General features: G+C 51.4%; 1 protein-coding gene and 1 long non-coding RNA gene across 3 annotated transcripts in view; one reads left to right on the top strand and one right to left on the bottom strand.

Moving 5' to 3' along the window:
- Positions 1–1,276: 1,276 nt before the first annotated feature.
- Positions 1,277–12,298, bottom strand: LOC104151864 (uncharacterized). Of its 2 annotated transcripts, none has more exons than XR_011140588.1 (3): positions 11,029–12,298; positions 7,296–10,475; positions 1,277–6,393 (listed from the first exon to the last, which is right to left on the bottom strand). It is a non-coding gene; the product is annotated as an uncharacterized lncRNA (long non-coding RNA). The 2 variants fall into 2 exon arrangements; XR_011140589.1 differs by having other exon boundaries at positions 7,296–10,809; positions 11,029–12,265.
- A 392-nt stretch (positions 12,299–12,690) lies between these two features.
- SPRED2 (sprouty related EVH1 domain containing 2) overlaps positions 12,691–14,105 on the top strand; it is a 70,206-nt gene continuing 68,791 nt past the window's right edge. The window contains exon 1 of the mRNA XM_068940721.1: positions 12,691–12,895. Within this exon, the coding sequence (XP_068796822.1) occupies positions 12,849–12,895 (47 nt within the window). The 5' untranslated portion in view covers positions 12,691–12,848. The remainder of the gene's footprint in view (positions 12,896–14,105) is intronic.

The following is a 14,105-nucleotide window of genomic DNA, read 5'->3' as shown; positions in this document are numbered from 1 at the left end:
TCAATTTTTGCTCCCATGGCTCGGTTTCCCCAACTTCAGAGCAGAAACGAGCTTTATCAGCCCAGCAAGCTGCTCTGCCTGCCCGTGGGCACGCTCTGCCGCAAACGCCACGTGCCAACCACCGCGCGGGGTCTGCAGCGAACTTGCTTTCCCCCTAGTTCAGTGTCAACAGAATCAAGAAAGGTTTTAATGGTCTAAACCTGCTGAACGCGCGCGTCTGTTTTCTGATGTTACTCTGCTCGTGAGGGCAGCCAAGCTTCTAGAAAAACAGCTTCTTCTTCCCTGCCCCCCCCCTTTCCCCTTTTCACGGTTTTTTTTTTTTGCATCTTCCTCTGCGGGTTTCCGGCGGTTCCTTACAGCCCCACAACAGACAGCTGTGCTCACGGTACCTGTGTGCGTCCATCACACTTTTTCTCCCTGGGAGATTTGTCTAGAAGATAAGCACAAGCTGGCGGAAATCCTGTGACACCGACCCTAGGGCTGCTCTTAGGAGCTGAGATCACAATGACATTTTTGTCCCTCTGAAGGTCTCGCCGACAGACGCATCCTCGTATTTGGTACCCCCTGAAAATCTGAAGCAAGGCGCCGGGCGCCTGGCGCTGCCTCCCCAAGCGTGCGAGGCTCGACTGCGGCTCCGTGGTCATGCTGCGGCCAGGCTTACTTTCATTTCTGCATAGTAGAGGGGAGCACTGCCTCTGGGTTTCGACCCCGGGACTGCAGATTCAGAAGGGCATCCTGGGAGAAAAACCATGTCCAGGTGAGACTGCGGGACCAAACGCTATCCCAAAGATGTTTGCTAGGATGCCGGGAAGGGCCCCGGCCTTGGACGTCTGGTTGCCCCAGCTCGGAGAGCGGTGGGGTGCAGAGCCCCAGCAGTTTGGCTAAGGTCACAGAGGAATTTGGGGCGCCGAAGGGACGGGCAGCCAGATCTCCACCTTTCTAAAGGACCCCGTGTCGCTCCTGAAACAGCCTCCTGCTCCTTAACATCACAATGATACTCCCCAAGACTCACACTACAATATTCATTACACACACACACACACACATATAGGAGGTAACGCTAAACTCCCCTTTCCCTGGATCGGGCACTAAGTACAAAGCATGAGACTTTACTAGTTCTGGTCTAATTGAAGGAATAGATGCATGTATTTTTTTTTCCCCTAGTTTAGAAAAGCAAAACATATTTCTTGGGCTTTTTGTTTCAAAAATCACTACACTGTGACATTTTTCAACAAAATATTCCAGTGAGGGTTTTATTCATTTATTTATTTATTTTATAAGATGGATTTCCATGGACTCATCAAGGGAGTAAATCAAAATTTATAGGAAACCGGGAAGTTCTAGGTGGAACTACCCGGGTACAGAGCAAAGATTTAAGACTTATTTTAGGACATGGAAGTAAAAAGAACAACAGCAACATTTCCTTTGGGAGGAGCAGCTCTTGTGTTCAGGGCTTCCAGTTTAAACAAAAATGTCTTCCCTCAGCAGTTTCGCATTGCAGGGAACTTGGGAGATTTAGTGCAACTGGAAGGAGCACAGGGAGGGGAATCCCTAGGACTCAGTGACAATGTTAAGTAATCCCAGATACTGTTGTACAGGAAACAAAAGTCGAAAGAGGAAAAGGAAAAAGGTCAACAACACCTTCCAGTTCAAAAGTCCCTGTAAGCCATTGTTTTGCAAATGAAAATGTCAAGGGAGGTTGTGTCTTTCGGTGGTGAATATTCCCCTATTTCCTTTTCCCTTCGAGCTTGGCTAGCGCGTGTGTGTCAAGCCTGGTAACCCCGCGGGCAGCTCAACAACGCTTTCTGCAAAGTCTAGACACGGGAGAGCACTGCCTCTCCTAAATTAACCCAGGATACTCTCCAGCTGCAACACTAAGAGAGGAATTGCCAATGTCTGATACTCGAAATGGATTGCAACATCTCTCCTCCCAGCAGCAAGCTATGAGTAAAGGCTGCCTTCTAACAGAGGCAGAAGAGGAAGTCTGCCTTGGACTGAAGTTTGGGGAGGTCCATTCATACACCCGCAGGCTGATGGAGCTGACAGCTCTCTGAAGTTACCCCTTGGGCTCCAGGGGGCCACGGAAGAGCAGAAAGATTTCAGCATCCATCTGATACAGACCAGAGAGGAGGACTCCAATTCTGCAGGGATATATTGCTTGCGGCCAGGTTTACATAGCTACATAGCTTCAGGCAGCTACGTTAAAGGCCAGATGCTGATCTCACTCTGGTATATAGCCAAAATAAAGGGGCCAGTGGAATTACGCCTGATCTATACCATCATGCTGGAGAGGGAAATATTTTTCTCCAAGAGACTTAACTAAGAGAAAGACACCTAGAGAAAAAAATAATTCTTCACGCCAGGCAAGACCAGCCCTTCTCAAGCCTACAAGCCAGCGAGCACAATCTTCATACCATGCAGATCCAGCAGACCCCGACCCCCGAGCTTGAAAAGCCGTGAGGAGGAAGAGTGGAAAGGCAGCAAGAGAGAGTCCCCCCCCCCCCCACCGCAGGTTCTGTAGCCCCTCATTCGGGGGGGCTGGGCCGAGCAGGGTGCCTGGCCACAGGAGTTCCTGCGCGGGCTCACGCAAACCCCGATGCTAGCACAGCCCTGGATCAGCCACCCCGCTTCTGCGCCAGGGTCAATTTTCAGAGTCGCACATGTCTTCAAAGCAGTGGGAATTAGAGGCTTTACGCTCTGACCTCCGTGATTCAGATGCTTGCAATGCTGCAGGATTTGGGTGCTTCCCTCCTATGGGACATCTGAAAGACCAAGCCTTGCTCACCTCCAAATTACACGTAGCGTTTGGGTATCTTTCATGTCACGATGCAATTTCCTGTAGGAATGCACATGCTGCGCCCCTTTATGGTAAATGTGTTTTAATTTAGACTCCTGTGATGTAAGACCCTGAAAAGTGCATTTAAAATTGAAAAGGCAGCTGGTCCTCAACACTAAAGGCACAAATATGATACCGCAAAACATTTGCTGAAGGGCGTACCTCCTTCAAACACACCTTCATTAGAAAGATTAAAATTCAAAAGAGAGCAGGCATATGTCTTACAGTCATTATAAAAAAAAGGGGGGGGGGGAAGCATTATAACCAAGAATCTAAGTTTAATTCTTCATCCAAGTTACATGTTGGCACAAGTGCAAAGGAAAGAGCTCTTGTTTAGGCAGCAAAAAATATTTGTAAGTGAAAACACTTCTTTGGATGGAGAAAAATGTGTTTAATCTGTAGAGAGTTATTTTAAAACTTGGAAATCGGGATGTAAAGAATTTTTCCTAGGGCGGAAATGCCCGCTGGAGTACGTTTACTTGGGCCCCACCAGGCAGAAGACTAGAACACGTACAGTTTGATGGAGCAGCTTCACAATATACTTTTGGGCTAAGCAAGGCTGCCATGAACTACGAGAAGAGAATAAGCAATGCGGTGGTTAGGCTTGAAGCATTCAATTTTGCTCCAATAGTCTCATCCGTGTGGAGGAATTCTGATACGTCTCAAAAAACATGTTAGAATATATTTCTGTCCTCGTGGATAGTAAATTACAGGGGAAGGGGCGAGGGGGGGGGGTTAGGTGATTTAAAGACCACTCACAGCCCAGCAATTAGGCACACACAAGCAAGCCCTGGGAATTAAGTTCAAGTGAATGTTGTTTTCCTGTTGCAGATGACTCCCGTGCTTCTTACAGTCTGAGTTCTCCCATTGACACCTGGGTATCTCACTGTGCTGTGATTTCTTCTGCTCTAAAATAAGACTAGCACTCTTCTCCATCTTTACAAAAGGCTATGAAAGACACTAATGAAAATTAGTGTACGAGACCATACGTGATTACATGGATGTGCCAACTGCATCAAAAGTAGTAGTGCATCATTTATTACCTGGGTGATTTTCTTTTTGCAACCCCTTACGCTCCTCGGTGATTAGCTCCCTCCTGATGTTTGGAAACCAAATACGAGAAAATTCTGTATAATGAAACACAATCGTTAGATGTTCAGATCCTGTTTGGGGGTGATTTTGTGTGCAGTAAACAGAAAGCTATTGCAAAGTTTTTGCCATGTTCTGGTGCAGAAGATGTTGAAGTCCAGTAAAGCTCTGGCCGTGATTTCAGCGACAGTCGTACAGCAACAGCACTAAGCCCTTTTTGTTGCTAGTGTTCTTCCGAGAACAAAAAATGCCAGGTGCTCTTCTCAAAGGGTACCTTGATTATTCTGTTACTAGCAGAGGGAAGGCCTGCCTGCAGAGGGGATAGAGTTGATCCTGGCTTGCTGCATCAAGGTGAAAATTCCCTCCGTTTTGTCTCCTGTCAGGTTTTCAAGCAAGACAGCCGTCCATCTTTCTTTCCAGAAGACAAAGACTTACCTTCACTCACCTGAGACCCCAAGACAGAAGAGAGGCCAAAATCCGGACTGCCATCTCGCTGGCCTTTGATCAGACGCTTTAGTTCTCTCAAGTCTTCTAGGAGGGCTTTCTCATGTATTACTTTCTTAGAATCAGAAATGTCAAAGAGAAGATCTAAATCTCTTTAGAGCTGAGCAGGAACTGTTTTATAAGCAGCTTTTCATTGTCGCACTTATCCACGGCGCTCTGTGTGGTGATAAATTAACTAGTGGTAGTCTTGACGGTGACTTTGGTACAAGGAGCAGCCATTATATACTGGCAAATGCATACAGTCCATGCAGGTAGAGTAACTCTGTCACCTGTACGTGACTTTTGGACTCCATTGCCCAAGACACAGGAAGCAAAGTATGAAAGAAACCTATCTAGTACGAGAAAGTGAAAAAGGATGAACTCAGACTCTGTGATAGGTCTGAAAAAGATAAAACAGATGACATTAAAAAAAAGTCATCAGACATCAAAATGCCTTCTTCATAAGCTGCCTAGTTAAAGAAAAAACGTGATAAAATGCGTAAGATGCCGGACGATGCTGCAGAGCTGGGGACATTTAAGGAGCTAGGTGTCTAAACAAGATCTTACTATCCCAGAAGTGTAGGGCAACTGAAAAGAAAAGCTTTCTGAAGCAAAGCCCATAATTTTGCAGAGGTTCAGGCACACATTTGACACCTGTGACCCTGAAAACGCATGTGATCCTAGCACGCATGTTCCTAATTGTGTCGGTGGGACCTCTCCAGCATGTGAAAATCAGGATGCAGCAATTTGCCATATGCCACTGAAGGTACGTTATAGACATTTAAAATAAAACTTCTCTCTCCTGGATGGTCTCATCCAGCTGCCACTGACTTCAGTGGGGCTGCAGCAGGCAGTCATTATCAGTGCTCTGTAACTCCTCCCATCCAAACCAACCCTCCAGCCATGCTTTGTAAAGCTGCAGTCAAACAATTATCACATGTTAAAAGTACGTGCAGGAGAGGATAAAATTCTCTCCCTAAACACAGCTTTCAGTATGTCCATTTAAGTGTAAATGCTGGGGTTTTTAGACTCAAAGAGAAAAACCGAATCAAAGGCAAATGTTCATCTGCCACGGATCTAGGACGTTTCCTTCTCAATCCCTGAAACACAGCCCATAAATCAAGTATTTCTGACTTATCGAAACAAAGCCTGTTTTCCAGCATGTCTTCCATTTGCTGTTTTCCAGCAAATTTCTACATAATTCTTCTCTATCACAATAAACCTCAATTTACTCCACACTCCTCGCCATCTGTACTTTTAGCAGGAAGGTATTAAGTGTAGAATGAACAAAAACCCCTTCAGCAGTCAGTTCGGTAAACTCAACATCTTAGCCTGTTTTTACTTACAGCTTTTAAGGCCAGAACATTCACCCAGTAATAACTGGCCCTTTTTTTTGCTCAGAGAGGCTCCTACGCGGGTTAAGTTTCGCAGCGGGTTTGAATGAGGAACATTGCAGGGCTTTTTGCTCCTTCCTGCAACTGGAAGGGTACGTTAACCAAGCACGAAGCAGAGCTATCCATCTTCCTTCTCTAGGAGACAGAGCTGGAATATGTACTGCAGTGTATGTACACTCCCAAAAGACGTGATGGCTAATTACTCTTCTCTTTAGAAGTAGGCAGGGGTGCATAATGTGTTCGTGATTACAGGACATAAAAGGAGCCCATGATGATTTTCCGTGGGAATTCTCGGGAACAGCAAGGCAAGCGCCTCGGTGGATGGCTGTCTAAGGTATCGCTCTCTGCAGTACCATTGCATTTTCCTCGCCGTTTCCTTGTATGCTGTGACTTCCCCATTTCAGAGCTATCCCATAGGGCGTGGGGTTAACCACGAAGGAGTTGCGTAGCTTTAGCTCTCCACCTCAGAGTCTTCCCAGCGCGCTCCTAAGCCAGGCCATTTGAATGCGCTACGCTTGCCGAGCCGCAGTTTTTATAAGGGCATTGACACGAGGGAAAATATCTGCCTGGAGAAGAGGGCGGACTGTTACCCTGTGAAACAAAATGTTGGTGAGGATCTGGAAAGGACAGCGTGGGTCAGCGTCACTGAGCAGCCCTGAAGCTGACGGCTCAATTAAGGAGGATACGTCCAACACCCGTTTCACTAATTTTGCCCCCCCGTACCGTAAGCCACGAAACGTGACCCAGCTATTTGCTTGTTATCCTACTTCAACAGCTTAATTCCTTTCCGCAAGCCTTTTCTGATCAATACCTGTGTGCTAGTTTCTGCCACGGCCAGGCCTGGGCCATGTAAATGTGCTATTTTAACTACTCAGACACTTAACTAGGACCCTGTACGGTGAGAAAAGTAGGTCAGTCCAAGAAAATTGTTTTTGCCCTGCGCCCCAGACAACAGTTTACCCTGCCGCTCGCTGAGGCTGACCGAGGAGCCTTGTGCTAAAGCGGGTTTGGGTGTCCAGAAGGGACCGTCTCTCATGAGCTATTTATCAAGCTAAGATTGGGAATAGGGAGGCAACCATGTTCCTTAAAGCAAACCCAGTCTCCTCAAAGGCTGAGGCCTAGTTCAACTACTTCCTTTGGAGGGGAGGAAAAGGGGTGCACAGGCCCCGTGTTTTTCCCTGATCCCTCCATTTTTTGGGCTACCCGAAGCAGCCCCTTGTCAGAGCCTCAAGGAAGAGGCCAGGAGCAGAGCGCAGAGAGCCCGAAAGTCAGGTCGGAGCCTCAGATCCAGAGGTTCCCAGCGCGCCTGCGATAGCTGCGGAGCTAGCGCACGCTTATCCTGGGGCCCCACGGGCCAGGTACGCTCCGAGGCAAAGCGCTAGTGGGGAACCGACACTGAAACGCAAAGCTGTTTCAAGCAGTTTTGCCTCCTAAGCACCCATCCCAAAAAAAAAAAAAAATACATGAAACGAGTTTAAAAAGCAGACGTGTACCGGGGACTCAGCTCCAGGGGGGGACTTCCAAAAAACTCGCGCCGCGTTGCTAGGTCTGAAGGAACCACCTCTGTCCCCGTCGCCATCTCGCTGGCGGCGGGGTGGAAGCTGGGGGGAGGGCGGCTGAAGCACTGAACTCAAGAGCAGAGCGTTTCCCTGCTATCTGCACCGCAAAGACACTGTGTCATGTGCTTGTGAGATTACAATTTGGGTTTTTTATCATCTCTTTATATCAAAAGGAAGTTATGCACACAAAGGAAACACCAAACCATCGTGTCAGGAGGGCTATAAATCACTTTCTGTTGAATATTAAGGGGACGTCGGAGAGCCCAATAGGAAAACAAAGGTTTTGAGAAGTCCCCTTTTCCTTGCAATCACTTGATTTCAAGAAACCCCGCTTTTGTTCTGGGAGAAGGTAAAAGAGCACACATGGTTTCGTGAATGTAGCAACTAACGAAACTAGGTTTCTCCCAGCTCGTGACTCACGGCTGCCAGCAAGCGCTAGTCAATGCCTCCCCTGCTGCTGGCTCGTTGCTATTGCCCAGCGGATCCGGCGGCGTCCAGAAAGGGCCGAGCTCCTGCTCCACCTCTTCTTTCAGTTAGAAGCACCGAGTCGCTCCTCTAACCAGCCAGTTAACTTCATTCGAGCCGGTGAGCGCTCAGTTATTTCCGAGATCCCTGCTCTCCTTCCCCGTGCTTCCCCTCCACTCCTTCCCCTCGGGCCTCCAGCCTCGAGGTTTCAGAAACGGCACAAAGAGGGTGCGTGCCTGCAGCAGCAAAAAGATCACGTTCGCTTTGCTGTTGGGGCAATGAAGGGCGGTTTCTGTCCAGTAATAAAACACGTCGCAATAAAAAATGAGAAACCTAGAAAACAGTGGGACAGCCAGATCTTGGGCAAAGCAGCCTGTTTGGCAATGAGGGTCCCTTTCTGCTTTCCTCTTCTGGTCTTGCAGTCCGTAAAAGACTGTCCCAGTAAGACTGTGAGGATCACTCTAGTTCCTCTTCCCTGGCAGGTGACAGAAACACTTGTGACAATTCTCCAAACCACATAGCGAAATCCCACTGCTGCTGAAAAAGGCTTTGTATTTCCAGACTCCGTGACCTACAGAAACGTCTCAAAGCTGAAAGCTTTCAACCTGGCTGAAAATGTTTCAGATCATTTCTGTAGCTCTTAAATTCCGAGCGATTAGAATGGGGAAAAACACGGCTGTTATCACTGCTTTTAAAATATGATTGCTGCTCGAAAGAATTACGGGGGGTGGAGGGTAATTGTCTGGAGGACAGAGTGATTCAGGACTACTGACTTCCACTCCTCGCTCATTCAAAGTCGCAGAGTGAGTCAGTGGAAAAGTCATTTAAACTAGCACATTGAACATGGTACCGATATTCATATTTAGATTCCTAACTCAACAGCACGGAAGGTTTCAGCTCAAAAGTGCATTATTTAAAGGCGAGTGTATGTGAAGGTAATAGGTGACACTGGAAGTCTGCAATAAACGCCATACTAAACTTTGCTCCTTCAAATACCATCGCTTTTCAGCTAAAATCAGCTAACGCTCTAACAGCACTTGGCGAGGTCCATTTTCAGGCCAAACACAAAACAACGTCCATACACCAGGTTCTCTGCAACAGTCGAAATACAAACAGTAAATTTTCCTTTCAAACCCAAAATGCAGAATACTCCTAGCACGCAAATCATTAGTATGCAGGAGCTGCTGTCTTGAAGCACTGCCACCAATGGCTAATTAATTCTAGGTACTGTAACGATCACATCACAGGGAAAACACCACTCTGCGCGTAAGCAGGAACTCTGTATACAAACACTGGAATCCACAAGCAGAAATTGCACCTCTGAGAGCCTTTTCATTCAGCAAAGTCACTCCTTTTTGAAGAGCTACTCACAAGAACCCACCCGTGTGGTAACTGCAATATTAGAAAAAACAAATTCAGTATTTATCCGCTGTAAAGGCATATACACAATAGTAACAGGGTTGCACGGTGACAGAAATCATTCCAAGAACATATATCTTAGCAACTTCCAAATTAACATGACAGTGAGAGCAGAGATCAGATGTGAGATCCTGCAAATCCAGAGGCTTAAGCAACTAGATCTAGCAAAACTTCCGCTTCAAAGCCTCGGACACTTTTGCATCTAACCATTGTGGCAAATACATATACATGCCCATACAAAATGCATAAAAAGTCACTCAGGTCACAAAGTCAAGCTTGCAAGCATTAATAAACGCTGTAAAAAGACAGCCTGGGTACCCCGGTCCTCCTCAGCTGCATACGCGTTACGATAGCCTTTTAATTACATGATTGCATGCTAGTTTGGTTTTTCCACATGGCCATAACTCCTGGCTTATTCTGGTTCTGCGGTAGCTCACTACTAAAAACCATACTCACCACTTCACTCACATCTGTGCTCTTGTTGAACACAGATTTTTGTCAAAAAAAAGTTAGAAGCCTGTGTAATCTCAGCATCATTTGGGGAGGGGGGAAGGGGATAGGTGGAAGAGTGTCAGATCATTACATCTGGGCTTTTATGGTGTAACAGCTTAAGAAGTTCCTGCTATTTCCTTGCCCCCGACCGTTTCTTCCTGCCTCGACACTTCCTTTCAGTGCCAGCGCAGTTTTGCCAAGATGCTTATCATGCCATTCTGAAAACCGGATCCCCGAATAACTTTCCAAAATCAAGGGGCATTAGGGGGTTATTATTAGCCTGGCCCATTGAACAGAGCCAATCAATAGCATAACTCCGCAGAGGGATGCTTTAGCACAACTAAGCGGGCGTCAAACCGGGCTTTGCGTGGGAATGACTGGATGAGAAGGGGGCCGGAGACAGGCAGCTTTGCCACCCCGACGAGCGCGCCGCAGGCTGCTGCCGGGAGGAAAGCAAGCTCACGCTCTCAAGCGTTATACAGCGCTAGCAGTAACGGAAAGCAATGCTGCTAGTGTCACAGGCTGAACCTCTAGCAATTAAAAATACATGACTTTAATATCATAATGTGACCAAAGCTGTGGATTCTGATACCATCTCCAAAGGACGCTCTGCTTCCCTTTGGGTGTAAGCAGCACATAAAGAAGACCTCAAAGCTTTAAGTGACTTTTGCCTCCAGGAATGGATGCCAGCAAGTTACTAGCAGGCCACGAGTTTCTTCCAACTTTCCACTTCTGATCCTGAAAAGAGAATTTAGACCATTTAGGATCTGAAACCAACAGAGCAGAAACGCACAGACCCTTTCCACCGGCCGCCCTGCCGAATCCAAGCACTCCTTTAAAACTAAGGCCAGCAGACTAGATTTGAAAGGTAAATTGGTAGCTGCCTTCCTCCACGTGGAGGCCAAATACCCCCCTGCACGGCGATCCCAGCGCCTTTGCTCAGACAGGACATCTCCCACGCGCCATCAGCAGAGATCCTGCAGCCGAGGAGCTCATGGATGCCAGAAGGGAGAGGCAACATGTTTGGGTGGGACAGAGACTTCTTTTCCTGGGATCGCTCCGTTCATCGGAGCTGATGAAGAAAGCAAAACCAAAACTTACATCTAGTCACTCACCTTCACGGCCAAACCTTCTTTCCAAGAGTTGGGCAGTGATAAAAAACATTGACTTATCGGGCTTGCGCTCGCTGCCGCATCCCACCACCCCACCAAGACAAGGGGTTGCGGAACCGCGTGTAGGTCGTGAAACTATGCCTTGAAACCCAGAAGAAAGAGAGAAAAGCGCTGCTTACCTAAGGAAAGGCATAGAGGACGCACTCTGGCCACCTGGGCAGGACAAGCCGTTCAACACCTTCGGCTTTGGACGTTTCTGCAAACGGAGGTGCCTGGCAACAGAGGATCACCTCATCGCTCTCCTCCCTTTCTTCTCCTACCCACAGCAACTCGGGCAGACCTCAGTGCCCAGTTTGCAGTGCAGCTGGGCACCTCCAAAAGAAACACTGAGAAGGATCAGAACGACGGTGCTCAAGGAGATGCTTTTTCCTCCAGCACGGGCACAAAATCTTACACGAGTGTAACGTCCGCTCCTCCCCCCTTCTCAAGCAACGACACTGACTTCTCAGAAACTCTTCTTCTGCTATGGTTACGCTATTAAAAAAAAAATCTTCCTGCACATATTGCATAGTGTTACTAACCTGCAGAAAAGTAGATCCTTACTCAGGGCGTCCTCCTATGGCTATGAGCTAAGTGGAGCACCTACTGCTGCGAGCAGCCCCATCGACAGGAGCATGTCTTGCTGCAGAGCGAGCAGGATCAGGCTTACTTATTACACAAGGTGAAGTATTCATTCTGCGCCCTTTAAAGTATACAGCAATCATGACTTATTTCCCCATGTGAAAGTATTTTACAGCGTGCCTTCAGGGAAAGTACTTTATGGATACCCACATACAATAGAGTTATGACAGCAAGCGGGGAGAGAAATAGTCCAGAAAAGCCAGCCTGCTGCTTCAGCTGGAAGTAAAGCACAAGCGCACTGCGGCGTGCCGGCAGGACACCTTGGCGTTGCGCCGGCAGGACACCTTGGCGTTGCCTCGAGCCAGGCCCCGGGGTTCGCCGGCCTGACGAAACGCAGCGCTGGGCGCGGGAAGCCGGGCAGCTCTCGCCTCTGCTCCGCGGGGCACCTGCAGGCGCCTCATCGCCTGCGACGCCCAGACATTAGCAATGACCACGCTAAGTAGCGCCAGGCCGGACGCGAGCGCGTCACCTTGGCCGCTCGTGCTGGGCTGAACCGAGCCGAGTCGGACCGAACCGAGCCGAGTCGGGCCGAGCTGAGCAGAGCGAAAACGAGCTGAGTAGGGCCGGGCTGAACGGAGGAGCCAAGTCAGGCCGAGCCGAGCCAGGCCAAACTGAGCCGAACCAGTCGGGGCTGAGCTGAGCTGCACCAAGACGGGCCAAACCAAGCTGAGTCGGGCTGAGCCGAGCTCAACCGAACGGAGCCGAGCCGAGCCGAGCCGAGGCGGGCGGCGGCCGCGCCCCGGGCGCTGCGCTGCGCTGCGCCGCGCTGCGCCGCGGGGGCCGGGGGGGCCGGGCCGGGCCGGGCCGCGCCGCCGCGGGGGAGGCGCCACTCGCGGGCGCGTCCCCTCCTTCCTCGCCGCCGCCGCGGCTCGCTGCCTGCCCGGCTCCCGGCGCTGCCCTGCCCGCTCCCGGCGGCCGCTCGGCAGCGCCGCCGCCGCTTCCAGCCGGGGCCGGGGCCGGGGCCGCCGCCGCCCGCGGCGCCCGGCCATGGCGTGAGCGCGGCCATGGCGCTGGCCCGGCGCCGCCGCCTGCCGCCGGGCGCCGCGCCGCTCCCCCGGGCCCGCGCCCCGGGCCGCCGCCGCCGCCGCGCCCCGCCGCGCCCCCGCGGCGCGCTGACCGCCGCCTCTCCTCCCCCTGCCGCCGCCTCTTCCTCCTCCTCCTCCTCGGCCCGGCGACGAGCGAGGCCGTAGCACCCCCCGCCGCCGCCGCCGCCGCCGCACACGCTCCCGCGCCGTCGGGCCCGGCGCGGCCGCGGCCTCCCCCGCCATGTGAAGCGCAGGAAGATGCGGAGGCGCAGCCCGGCCGCCCGCGGCGAGGGATGAGCCTAGACGGGGAGAAGATGACCGAGGACGCCTACCCGGACGAGTGAGCGGGGCGCCGCGGGCGGGCGGGGAGGCGGGGCGGGGGGGGGCACCGCCGGGGGGCCCCTTTGTTGCCCCGGCGGGGAGGCCGCCGCGGCCCCCCCGGGCACTCGCGCACACACACACACACACACACACACACACACACGCACGTCCGTGTGTGTGCGCTGCAGCCCGCACATCCGCCATTTCGCTCGCTCTCTCCCTCTCTTCCCCCCCCCTCCGCACCGGTCTCATTTGCATACCGCATTTTCATTCATAAAAAACCCCCGAGAGCACTAAGCCCGGTGGGGCTGCCCCGGGGGCGGCTTTTCGCGTCGCCGCCTGCCGTGCGGCGGCGGCGGAAGGGGCGGAGGGGCCCCGGGGCCCCCCTCGGGGCCTGGCCGCACGGCTGCCCGCCGGCCCGGCCCGGCCCGGCCCGCTCGCCGAGCCGGCGGGGCTGCCCGCCCTCCCCTCCTCTCCGCCGGAGGGGGGGGGCGGCGGCGCTGGCAGTGGCGCGGGGCCCCGCCGCGGCCGCCGCCGTTTTGTGAATAGGAGGGCGGCCGCGGCCGTCACGTGACGCCGCATTCATAAATCCGGTCACCGGCGGCGCCCCATTCACTGCCCCCCGCCCGGCCCGGCGGTAACGGCGGCCCCGCTTCTCTCGCGTGTATATCTGTGTACATGGATTTACATATATACCGACATATATGTGTACCTATATACACACATGCATGCCTATATATATTTTTATATTTGGCCTCCGCTGTGCTGCTCGTACTCCCTCCCCCCCCCCCCAGTGTCACACTGACTGCGGTGTGTGACCGGTTGCTTGGGCTTTTCCGAGCAACGGGCTTGGATGTGACAGCGTGTTGAACTAGGGCGCGTGTTATCTTTTGTGCAAGTCCGGGGCCTAGCAATGCCTCTGCAGAGCGAGCTAGGCGCTTGTGAGGTGCACCGGGCACTGCGTGCGTGAGTTTGGGAGCATCTTCTGGCGTGATGCTTGCGTTTTATTAATGCAGGGGTAAAGCCGGAACAGAATCTCTCCCAGGTGGCACGGCTTCTTTCCATAAATGCTGTCCGGTTTGGCCTGGCCGCAGTTGACACAGCTAGGGAATAGACGAACGTTCCTGGATCTCCCTGCACGTAAATCCTCTTGAGATGCTGTGTCTGAGGTTGCAAAATGACTGACGGTGCTTTTTCCCAAAATGAAATTAAGAAAGATGTTAGTACAG

Source organism: Struthio camelus, chromosome 3 (genome assembly GCF_040807025.1).
Source record: "Struthio camelus isolate bStrCam1 chromosome 3, bStrCam1.hap1, whole genome shotgun sequence".
In the NCBI taxonomy this organism is placed as follows: domain Eukaryota; kingdom Metazoa; phylum Chordata; class Aves; order Struthioniformes; family Struthionidae; genus Struthio; species Struthio camelus.
This window is presented reverse-complemented; position numbering and strand designations above follow the sequence as displayed.